This window comes from Mercenaria mercenaria, chromosome 9 (genome assembly GCF_021730395.1).
Source record: "Mercenaria mercenaria strain notata chromosome 9, MADL_Memer_1, whole genome shotgun sequence".
In the NCBI taxonomy this organism is placed as follows: Eukaryota; Metazoa; Mollusca; class Bivalvia; order Venerida; family Veneridae; genus Mercenaria; species Mercenaria mercenaria.
Window position 1 is genome coordinate 14,032,892 of NC_069369.1, and position 12,354 is coordinate 14,045,245.

The 12,354-nt window shown below is 35.7% G+C and overlaps 1 protein-coding gene across 4 annotated transcripts in view; it reads left to right on the forward strand.

Annotated features, from left to right (window-relative positions):
* Window positions 1-12,354, forward strand: part of LOC123546515 (interstitial collagenase-like) — a 119,029-nt gene that overhangs the window by 22,693 nt on the left and 83,982 nt on the right. The window contains exon 1 of one of the 4 annotated variants that reach the window (XM_045332860.2): window positions 9,562-9,791. The exons of the other annotated variants lie outside the window; for them this stretch is intronic. Within the exon in view, the coding sequence (XP_045188795.2) occupies window positions 9,576-9,791 (216 nt within the window). The 5' untranslated portion in view covers window positions 9,562-9,575. Of the gene's footprint in view, window positions 1-9,561; window positions 9,792-12,354 lie in introns of those variants that run through there. 4 annotated transcript variants of the gene reach the window in all.

Here is a 12,354-nt window from a genome sequence, read left to right on the forward strand (position 1 = left end):
TATATATTTGTAAGCACTTTCACACAATGTTTATTTCCCTCACTCTAAGTCCTGGTGCCTTTATTTATTTTAACATTAACACAGTATGATGATAGAAATAGGCACAATTTTGATTAATTTCATTGATATGGTAGTTGTCTTTACCATTTACTAATGTAAGTCCTGGTGCCTTTGATTTATTTAAATTAATTTAAAAAAAAGGGAATAGGCACAATGTTTAATTTTATATGGCTATGGTAGTCGTCTCTACCAAAGTTTTAAGTCCTGTGTGCCAAGAACATCTAATTATACAACATATGATTTTAATAAATGGCACAAATTTTCATATCTGAAAATGAAACCCACAAATAAATCCATTTGAACACACCAAGGCTGAATGGGATTATTATTACCAATGCAGCCACTAATTAAATCCATACAAAGAATAATAAATCAATTTGAATACACTTAGGCTGAATGGGATTATTATTACCAATGCAGCCACCAATTAAATCCTTACAAAGAATAATGAAATGAATAATTACACACTTATAATCCAGGATGAATATTAGTTAACACTTTAAATCCAGAAGGAATATGAACTTAATCCAAAACAGTTAACACTTTTAATATTTATAACTGTTGTGTACCATGTTGGTATGGTCTGTATTGGGTCCTGTTCCTTGAACTTCTCCTCACTTGTTGACTGGTACTGTCCAGGCAGGATTTGGAAGTTTGCTGGTACCTTTTCATTTTTGATTTTTGTTATTTTCCTTGGACTTCACCATGTTTGATTGCCAATGGGTCATTTTATTTCCATGAAACGGTTTCAATCTGTCATGATGCACTATTCTTGATTTGCCATTTAGAGAAAGTCTTATTTCATACAAAAGGTCTGTGATCTTCCTTGTAATATTAAACATAAGGCCCCTTCCAAATATTAGGGTCAATTTTCTTGCTGATTCCTTTATGTCTTGACTTCTCTAAACACAAATCTAACTGTCCTTTACTAAAATGTGTTTTTGAAATCCGGGTGTCATAATCACGCTTCTGTCTGACAGCATTCTTTTGCAAATTAGTTCGTGCTATCTGATGCGCCTCTGTCAACTTCTCTTGTAGTTGAATGGCATAGTCCACTGAACTTATCTTGTTCTCTGTAATGCAGCCAAGTGAAATGTCAACCGGGATAATAGCTTCACGTCCCATCATTAAATAATTTGGTGTGAATCCGGTCGCCTGGTGGACACATCCTCTGTATGCGGAGGTGATTAAATTAAGATTTTCATCCCAGTTTGTTTGATTAGAGTTTACATAAGTAGATATCATATTTTGCAAAACTTGATTGAATCTCTCTGGTCCACCATTTGCCATTGGTCTATATCCACTAGTCCTAGTTTGATTAATTTCCAAAATCCGACAGACTTCACTGAACAACTTGGATTGGTAATTTGTGCCTTGATCAGAATGTATGTCCAAACACATACCATATCTGGACAAATATTCATATACGATGAGCAACGGTACTTGCTAGCTGATTTCTGGTTGCGTAACACTCAGCCCACTTGGTAAATCCATCAATGACCACGATAATGTACCGATTTCCGGATTCTGTCTCATTAAGTGGCCCCATTATGTCCGTTTGTATACGATCTATAGGATGGCCAACTGTGTACTCTGTAAATGGTGCCCTCGGTATGTTTTTCGGCCTTTTTCGGAATGCACACTTTTCACAACTTTTGATATGCAACTGGACGTATTCCTTCATTTTATACCAGTGATATTTGAGATGTAATTTTGAATATGTCTTTGAAATTCCTAAATGTGCTCCAGTAATTGAATCATGACAAGATACCAAAAGTTCCTTATATAGTACTCTAGGCACTATCAACAAAAGCCGATGGTTCTTCGCACTGACAATGTACTTTTTAAATAACACTCCATCAATCAGAGTTAACAGGTCATAATTTAGCCAATAATTCCGCACACTTGGTGAATTCCCAGCTACCTTATCTCTCAGGGGTCGTCTGTTTTCTTCAAGCCACTGTATCACAATTCCTAAATCTGGGTCTGCTCTCTGTAATTTGGCAATTTTGACAGGTGAACAATTAACTGTGTTTAACTGTTTGAGACAACCTAAGTTAGATGTTTGCGCTGCATCCTCGGATAATGCAACCATATGGGAAAATTAGACCCATCGATTTTTCACACGAGTGAAAATATTTTATATAGCGCAAAGAAGGAGCCCTTTACTTTATTTAAATTCATGGAAAAAGTATTATAGGTATTTTAGCTTTGCAAACGATGTGATAATATTCAATGCATTGTCTTTCTTATGAATATTTTATTTTAAAAATGAATTTAAAAGAAAATGGTCTTTTTTGCGTATACTTTATGTCTGTCTATTTCTAATTAGAAATATAGTAAAATATGGATAATTTGCTGAAATTTCTTCTGTTTAACAAAGAATAAATAGATTCTTATGTGTGCTTAAAGACCTTTGCAAACGACTTAGTAATCTATATTCATTTAGCTATTGTTTCATACTAAGTTCAGTTTTCTAGGTGAAGAAGAAAATGGTCTTTTTTAAGCATTTTGTAGATGAGTATAGGGTTTTTTTCCTTATCGGAAAGACTCGAACATTCTCGTATGTTTCCGTCAATTCTTACTGAATTTAAGCTCCTTAACGGTAAAGACTGATATCTTCTCACCCGCTAAACAGCACACATGTACGGATTTATAAATTAGTGGACGCTCCATAATATGATTTGTTTACAGCCAATAGTCAATTTTAAACAGCTTGAGGATCGAAGTTCAAAATTAAAAAAAGAAACGTTGAAATTTTAGGCGGCATATTTTGGGCAAGTTAGAAGTAGAAAATCAAAATTCAAATTTTGAAAGGATGATGTTGAATTTCGCTTATATTGAATTTCGCACAGACTCGGAAATTGAAATTAAAATAAAAATAATTCGTCGAATTTCGAGGCAGAATTGAAATTAGATCCAGCAGGATGACCGAAATTCAAATATTTTGAAGGGAGCGGTCGTCCAGTGAATAATGTGTCGGCCGCTCAACCCAGGGGTCGTGGGTTCGGGCATACGTGAAAGGGGTCAAGACCATGACTTCTCATATGACACCAGTAGCGGGTTTTCCCGGAAGCTGGCTGTTTAAAAGATAGTTTCACATTCAATACCAGTTTTAAATTCGATTGCTTTGAAAATTCGAGCATGCTTGAAATATAATACCGAGAATAATCTATTTAGATTTTTAACAAGGAGCTGTGTTCAATAAACGCTTGATGCCCCCGGTGGCATCCTTGTCGATACAAAGCAACCTAAGTCCAAAACGAGGTCAAGTTCAAGGTCAAGGTCAAACTGAGGTCAGGTGATGTCTGAAGATGAGGAATGGTCACAGGTTACATCTGCATCAAGTCATTCTAGTAAGGGGTATTGATGCTAGACGAAACGGTTCCATTTGGTTAACCTCGTACGGATGGACGGACGGACGGACGGACGGACGGACGAACGAACGAACGGACGGACAGGACAATCACTATATGCCTCCCGCATCAGTAGATGTCGGGGGCATAAAAGCTTGAATTTTGATATATCCGATCTTGCACGATTTTTAATCTTTGAATCTTGAGCAGATCGCAGTTTCAGTATTATACTGAAATTCAGCTTCTCAAAATTTGAAGTACGTTTTCGATTTTCGAGATGGCTCGGTACTAATTGCTTGCTCGATATTTGACTTTTTCATTTCAGTATCAATCTTGGAACAGGCTGTTCATTCAATACGAGATCGAAATTTGGCTTTTGGAATATTGTAAATTTCTATCATTGAGCTGGCCCAAAATTAAAAGCTATTTTGCAATTTGACGTTTTTCGATCTTCAGGTGTAGCTTAGGATCAAAATTCGATAAGTTATGAAGTTGAATTTCAATCTTCGAGCTGGCATATGATTCTAAGCTAGTTGGACACCGCTTACGACATAATAATAAATGTGCAGTTATTTGATTACATAAAAAACTACTTAAACTTTTTATTTCATAATCATGAACATCAAAGAAAGTATTATAAAAGCGAGTTTCCATCTGATTGTAAGAAAGTAGAAATTACTTTTGGAAAGTCATTGTTCGGTTTTATAATAATGTGTTTGTTGAGAATACCGTTATAAATGGTATTCTGATTAAACCACCAACAGCCATTTAGGTTTCTATTTTCTAATCTATCTTTGCAATCACTGTAAATTAGACTTAACAATATCCCTAAATTCATATGATCAAAAGTATTAATGTAACGGTACATTGGCGAAGAAGGGTTAGACATCGGCCTGAAATACGGAGTAGGCCGAAAACTAGCGGACAGTCTCGACAGCCGATTTACCTGGCCAAACGTATTATCGGCTTTTGTGGTGATTTTCACGATGGGTCTAATTTTCCCATATGATGTTCATCCAGTATAGAATTTACGTCCTTGTTCAACACCTCCTCGTTATTGTCATCAAAGTTGAAGCTATTTCCACTTTGTACACCATTTAAATCCAGACTATTATGGAATCGAAGTCGTTGAACGCGATTTCGAAGGTACTTCCCAGACTGTTTTAACCCATGGAAAAGTGTATCGAAACAACCTATCAACTTCATGATTTGCAGCTGCATGAGCACAAAAATACTGCTCCATAACCCACTATTTTGAGCCTTCACTCGTAATATGACTGGCCTATTCTGATTCCCAATTTTCAAGTTTTTATCGAATAATGGTACAACATCATTGAATTGTGCAAAATCTGACCAGGAATCATGTTTCTTCAAACAAGTCTGACATCCCTTACATGGTAAACTTTCAAGTATTGTATTCCCATCATAGCACTGACATTCCTCTGGTTCACATGGAATTCTGGACAGGCTATCAGCATTGATATGCTTTTTCCCACTACGATGTTCGATTTTAAAGTTATACTGTGACAAAACCTCTAGCCTACGTGCCATTTGATCAGCTGGTGACTTAAACGACATTAATCACCTTAAACTGGAACAGTCAGTCCTTAATAAAAATTCTCTACCTAACAGAAAGTGTCTAAACTGGGTTATAAATGTCACTACACCCAACAGCTCTCTTCTTGTGGCACAATAACGTCGCTGTGTTTTGTCAAATGATTTACTCGCAAACATAATTGGTTTTTCAACATAATCCTGAGCTGTATCTGACCATTGCATTTGCGGCAAGCAACCCCCGCACGAGAAATTGCTACTATCAGTATCCACTGTGAATAAGCCTTCCTCCTTTGGATATGCTAACACTTCTTCGCCTGTCAATGCAGTTTTTAAGTCCATAAAAACACTATCCTGTTCTGGTCCCCAGATTAACGCTCGACCGGCCTCTGTTAAGCGATTAAGTGGTGACGCCCTAGCACTAAATCCCTTGATAAAACGTCTGTAATAACTACAAAAACCTAAAAACCTTCTGAGTTCGGTTAAATTCCGCGGCATAGGCCACTCTTTCACAGCTTTAACTTTCTCTTCTGAAGGACGTATTCCAGAACTGTCAATTGTGTGACCCAATATATCTATGCGCTTTTGGAGTAGATTGCACTTGCTCGGTTTTAATTTCAAGTTGTTTTTCTCCAATCTGGTTAAAATTTCATCCAACCTAAACAATGCCTGATCAAAAGTTTCAGCAAAATTACAAATATCATCCATGTAAATAATCATTGTCCTCCACTGTAAGTATTTAAACACTAATTCCATACACCGCTGAAATGTATGTGGAGCCCCTGTAAGGCCCTGTGGCATAGTAACATATTGATACAGACCGCCCCTGCTGGTGCCAAATGCAGTCTTTTCACGATCTCTCTCGTCTAATTCTATTTGGTAAAATCCTGACAAAAGATCTAATGAGCTGTAATAATTATTTCCTCCCAAACTTTCTAAACAACTGTCAATTTTTGGCAATGGATAGGCACATTTTTTACTTAAATCATTTAAACCCCTATAATCAACAACGACGCGCACTCCTCCCTGTGGGTCCTTTTTCCTTACGAAGCATAAAGGTGCAGACCATGGACTCTTACTTTCTTCAGTTATTCCCATTTCAAGTTGTTGTTGAATAATTTTTTCTTCTTGGCCTTCGAACGCTTTTGGCACCCGTCTAGGTGGTATTTTTACAGGTCGAACATTTTCTGGCAGTTCAATCGTATGTCGCACTAATGAAGTATGCCCTAAATCTGTGGAGGAACTGGAAAAAGCATCTTTTTGTTTCTCTAATAGACACTTCAATGCTTCTTTTTGTGACTCATTGAGATTTTCTGAGGATCTATGGTACAGGTCCTTTAACCCACTACTCCATGTAGTCATGTCGTACTTAATGTCATTTTCACTTGTTTTGATATTATTGTCCAATATTTCACAGTCATTTAAATCTACATTTTCTCTCAATAAATCCTCCTGTTTAGTTTCATGTAAATATCCCAATAATGACCCCTTTGATAATTTCACTTTTCGGTTAGAGGTGTTAACTAGTCTAATGGGAATTGAATCACCCCGAATTCTCTTTTGAGCAACGAGCACACTTCCCATCAAAACATTGTTAGCCGGTTGTTTATTCTCTGAAGGGTAAATGATGCCCAATGATGAATTAATTGCACTGAAATTTATAGCCTCCCCAGGTATTACTGTTTCTGAATTTGCTGGAATTGTTACGCTTGACCTTGTGGTCACTCTGACTGCCCTCAAGGGAACTTTTTCAACTAGAGTTCTATACATTTTCCCATTCAATTTTAATCCCTTATTAGCACTAAGTTAGTAATCATTTTCATACAAGAAGTCTAATCCATTTAGTCCATCTTCATGAATAGGTGCAATTAATACAGTGTAATTAAAAGTTTGACCCGATGCACTAAATGAAAATTCACATTGTCCATCTATGGCTAATAAACCATCATCCGCAACTTCAAGACGCATTGAAGGGTCAACTTTACACAACTCAGGTCGCACATCCTCTGGTATTCTATGATATAATGCAGTAGAAAAAATTGTAGTACAGGCACCAGTATCTATGACTAAGTTCGCGCGCACGGCTTGAAAAATATTTACAGGCAATATAATGGAAACACCATCTGTATTAGCACTCCTACACTTAATAGTCTTAAATTCAACTTCACTGTTATTGACCAAGTCTGGGCCGTTAGGCTTGGTCGAAGCTAGTTTTCCGACTTGTTACTTTCCTGAAGGTTTGCCTTACACTCATCCGCATAGTGACCAAACTGCTGGCATCTAAAACACTGCACGCCTTTTCTTGGGCGCTGATTTACTTTACGATCCAAGGCTGATCTACTACTTTTAACATTCAACTGGTTCGCGAGATGATCAATCTTTTTGCCTATGCTGGATTTCAGATCCCTACCAAATTCTTGCAGTCTTGCTTCTGTTACGTAAGGTTCCCTGCCCGTGTCAATGTTCCTAATTCTCGCCACTCTCACGTCATCTCTGATGCTTGAATAGTTGTTGAGCAATTCTCTTGCCTGATCGATAGTTTTTGGGTCCTGCATCCCAATGAACAAAGCCGCCTGAAAATCCTGAAGTCCCTTAAGATAGTGCCTAAGGTTTATCGTTTCCCTCGTCTCGTTGTTTGCTGTGGGGTAACCTTTTATTACCAACCTCTTAACCTCTGCCACATATTCAGCCAATGTTTCTTTTTCCCTATTGTATTTCCGGTTTTCTAACTCAGCCAGATAGGAGGAAGTGGAGCGCTTTTCCTGAAATCGCGTCGCCATAGATGATTTTATCTTTGCATAACTTGACAATTCGTCAGCTCCCAGCTGCTTGAAAGCGTATTCCGCAGCATTACCGCGTAAACTGTTCTTAAGGCGGAACAAACGTTCACTGTTGTCCCACTTGCACGCATCAACCATAGCTTCAAACGGGTGAATGAAACTCTCCCAGGATGATTGGCCATCAAAGATAATTTGCCTTGGTAGAGGAACCTCGTATTTATCACGGCCTCTCATTTGTTGATTTTGCTGCCTTGATGTATTGCTGTTTTCATTCGAAGCTGTGTCCTTTCATTGACTAAATTTCTTATCTGATTGTCTTTTTCCATAGAAATGTCATTGATTCGTTGTTGGTAACTGCGTACTAATTCATCTCTTTGTAAAGTACTTTCCTGTTCATTCTTGCGTAGTCTCTCACTTAAGGTCAAGTTGTCAACTTCTGCCGATTTAAGTTTTTGTCTCAAAAGTTCAACTTCAGCTAACAATTGTTCATGAATGTCATCATCTTCAGTTGTGACAGAATCTTTTTCGTGTTGCTTTTTAGGTCCCATGATTATCATTTAATTGTCGCCACAAATATTTGAATAGAAATATATGTCCAAATTTCTTATAAGCACGTGTATAAGTCCATTTCCGTCGCTGCCACCAGTGTTGAAAAACGTAAATTCGGGTGTAGGGGTTTATACTCCATTGATAAAATACACTTCAAATCCAGTTTTCAATGTTATTTATTTATGAGATTTTGTCTAAGTGATGGAAATATAGACATCAGATTTATAATACTCTCATTCCTCTGGTCTAAAGTCACTTATAATTATAACTGTAAAATATTTCATTTCTTGTTTCTATGATCTGTAATTTTCAAAGTCCGAGCTAAAAGTAAAGAAAATCCCCTCCCAAGTTCTGACCAAGGCTTATATACAAAAGCATGTACCCTTCCATATTTGGAGTGTATCATAGTAATGAAAGACAATGATTACCCCTAATATTTATGAGGATAACCGTTGAATGATGGTACCATCCCAAATACGGAGCCACCTCTAACTCTAACAAATCAGACATGTTTACGATGGTACATGATGACAACATACCCTGATAAAATGATACACACTCCAGTCCCAAGCAATTTATGAGGGTAACTGGTGAATGACATCTCTAGTAGCAGAGGCCAAAGTTTCACATTAGTAGAATCAATTGATAAATCAACTTTAATAAGACTAGCTGCTAAATTTACAACAGAAGTATGACGAGTGGTAGTCCTGCATTTTACCAGGCCAGGAGTCCAAAGCTTTGGCCATGTACTACTGTGTTTGTTGATCTGTTAAATAATTTTAAATGTCTTGTGACCGGTGCCGTACAGTGTGTCAAGACATTTATACCGATATTTTGTAGGTGTATATACTTGTTAAAGCTCTAACTTTAGACAGCTGTCATGATATGTTTAATGTCCTTAACTTACACACCTGGAGTGTGCTATTTATTTTGATATATATTGATAAATAAAAGAATATGGATTTTATAATTTATCATACTTAAGGAGATAACTGACCAAATAGATGTGTTATCAAAGGTAAATAGTTCAAATGTAGAGTGTATATGTGTCATCTATATTCAAATATATGATCTTATTTTACAAGCATATAAACTACATTTTTATTGCATTTTTCTTTAGTGTGAAATAGTTTTCTTGCAGTGCCCGAAAACATGAAACATATAGTAAATATCTTGATTATTAAAACAGTATTTTCTTTAAACGAAGATAAGATAATTGTTAAACTAGTTTAAATTCAGACTAATTTTAAGGCTATGTTAAACATGACAAGGAATAATGTTGAAGTGTCAAAGTTGGAAAATAACTGTAGTGTGTTTAGTCATCGTTCCCATGGATATCATCTATTCTATTCAATTTCGAACGGAACATTTGTCAGCTGATGAATTATACAAAGTTTATGGTTTAAAGAATCCTTTTAAAAAGACTAAAAAGGAATTAAAGTATGAAAAACGACGGCGTAACTTGGAATCTAAATGGGATTTCAACATTGATGTAAGTAACATATATTTGTATATTGACATTCTTTTTATTTTGCCTACAACGTTCTAATCACAATAACGAATTTGTTTTAAATGTGATACAAAATTATAAGGATCTTTATCTGTAGTTACTCCATTTATCCCATTGAATTAATTAATGGTACATATGTGGTTGCTTTAGTTCTTTTACATCATTTATAGCTTTACAGAAGTTACAACAAACATGTCTTCCTAAAAGTATAATTTTCGTTCCCCTCTAATTGTCGAAATTAATTTACCATCAACTTGAAGGTTAAAAACAAGTATACTTTACATGAAATGTACTCAATACAAAAATAGCGCTTATTAACATGGGACTTTAAATAGGTTATACAAATTAACGTTAAAACGTTTGAGATGAGAACTATAAAATATTTCACGGTCTATGCATTTCTGTTATGTATTTCCTTTACTATGTAATTATAGACAAAATAAAAGTGTAATTAATTTACCTGGTGAACAGATTTATCGTAAGACGAATGTTAAACTTCTTTTGATGTAAATGAAAACGATGTCATAACGCATCACTGAAATAAAAATGAATACATTCAGACATAAAAAACTTTCTGTACTAGTAGTTGCTTCTATTTCCTAAGTGATATTTTATTTGTTACTTACCGTTAATGCAAATTTTAACAAGAATTTAATCACAGCACGTTCGACTTCTATTTGAAGCTAGCTGTACGAACAAAAGCTTAAGCAAGATTTTTAAGTTGAAAAAGGGGCATAATTTTGCTAAAATGTAAAGCAGAGTTATGAAACTTGCCATTTGAGGTCATTCCATGATACCAAAGACATGTGGAGAACCTGAAATATGTTAAGCACTTTGACAAACTAACAGATATAGTTATGTTACTTACCCCGTGAGGTAACCTCATGATGCCGACGCAGTGTGCGAAGTCTGAAAGCATTTTGGCCAAGTTGTTTTCGAGAAACCTGCTTACATGCAAAACTTAACCTTCAATTCTACGCTATAAAGGGACACGACTTTGACAAAATGAAAGCTAGGGTTATGTCACTTGTCCCGTGAGGCCACCAACAATGCTAAAGGCATGTGTGCAGTTTGACGAAAATATGATGTTGAAAATGTAATAAGAAGACATTTGGATTTGATTTTAGTATTTTAGATTATGCAAACACTTTTTGTATGATATATTATATCAAAACGCAGTGTTGGTTTGTTACATGTCCACACAATAAGTAATTTTGCCTGTAAGTATATGGCCTTATGCTGTACTGAATGTCCTTTCCTTAAGTAAGGTTGAAAATATAGTGTCATTGGTACTTTACTAAAGTAACATATTGCAAATGTAGATATTCACCATATAGAGTTCGATATCTTACATTTAGCCATAGTAGTTGTTTCCAGACACATGATTAATGGAGGCTGCAAAAGGAAATACTATGGTAGTGACATGTTCCTCTAATTCTAGTAGGCCACATTTTCTGTAATGAATAAGTAAAGTAGAGTTAAACTTTAAAGACAGCGAAAACATGCCTTTTAATAAATCTCAAATACAGTGTAACATATCACACCGACTTAGGATAAAACTTTCTATAATAGGTTAAACGGAAATGTGCACAATATATATAGTTGTGATATTTCTATGTAAAAATCAGTATGTAGCATATGCTGTATGTCTTCAGGAGAAGTGTTAGTTATGATAGATAGGTCTACATACTTCAAATGCTTTGAACACAAAAATTGACAGAATTTTCTGAATCAGGTAGTTTTCAGATGACAACAGCTCTATAAATCTTAGAATGTTTGGACATTTCCAATAATATTTCTTTACATGATTTTGTCTACTCGGTTTGGTTTAAGCCATCTTCCTGTCTCTATTGATAACCATTGTGCGGTAAGACGAAGTTTTATTTTGATCTACATAATATTTAAATTTGAAGTCTGGGAAAAGTTTATAATTATGTTGATACTCTTGTTGAACAGTCCAATGATTCATTCCAAAATTGCACAAAATTATCATTCAATCTTTGTGTTTATTGTATCCCTAGAATAAGATGAGCTTGAATCCAGGTTAACGTATAAAAGAGTTCGCCGTTCATACAATATCGGCTTATCTAGTACTCTGTCAAACAACTTTAGAGATTATAACACTGCCAAATGGCTTTAGAAAGACAGTTTCATTTGTATGATTGCAATCTATGTATACTTATTGTTCGTTGAGAGTTTATTAATAGTTAATCATTTTGTAGATAACTCCCTCATTATTATGTGTGGTCAGGATATTTTCTAATATGTAAACTAATATAAAATAGACATAAGCGTGTATCAAAGTACATGTACTGTAATTCTCTCAGTCAAAGCTTCATAGCAAGAACTCAACAAAACTAGATTTTAAGTGAATCTCTGGTGGTGGAGAAAGGCACCAGTTACCCAGGTATTAATTCAGGCATGTGTAGGCACCTTGGTAGAACCACCGTCCTTCCGTAAGCCAACTCGATGGCTTCATCGCATACCGCAAGCGAAGTTTTGAGTCCACATCGGTTAGGAGCAATCGATTTGATTCAAATGTCTA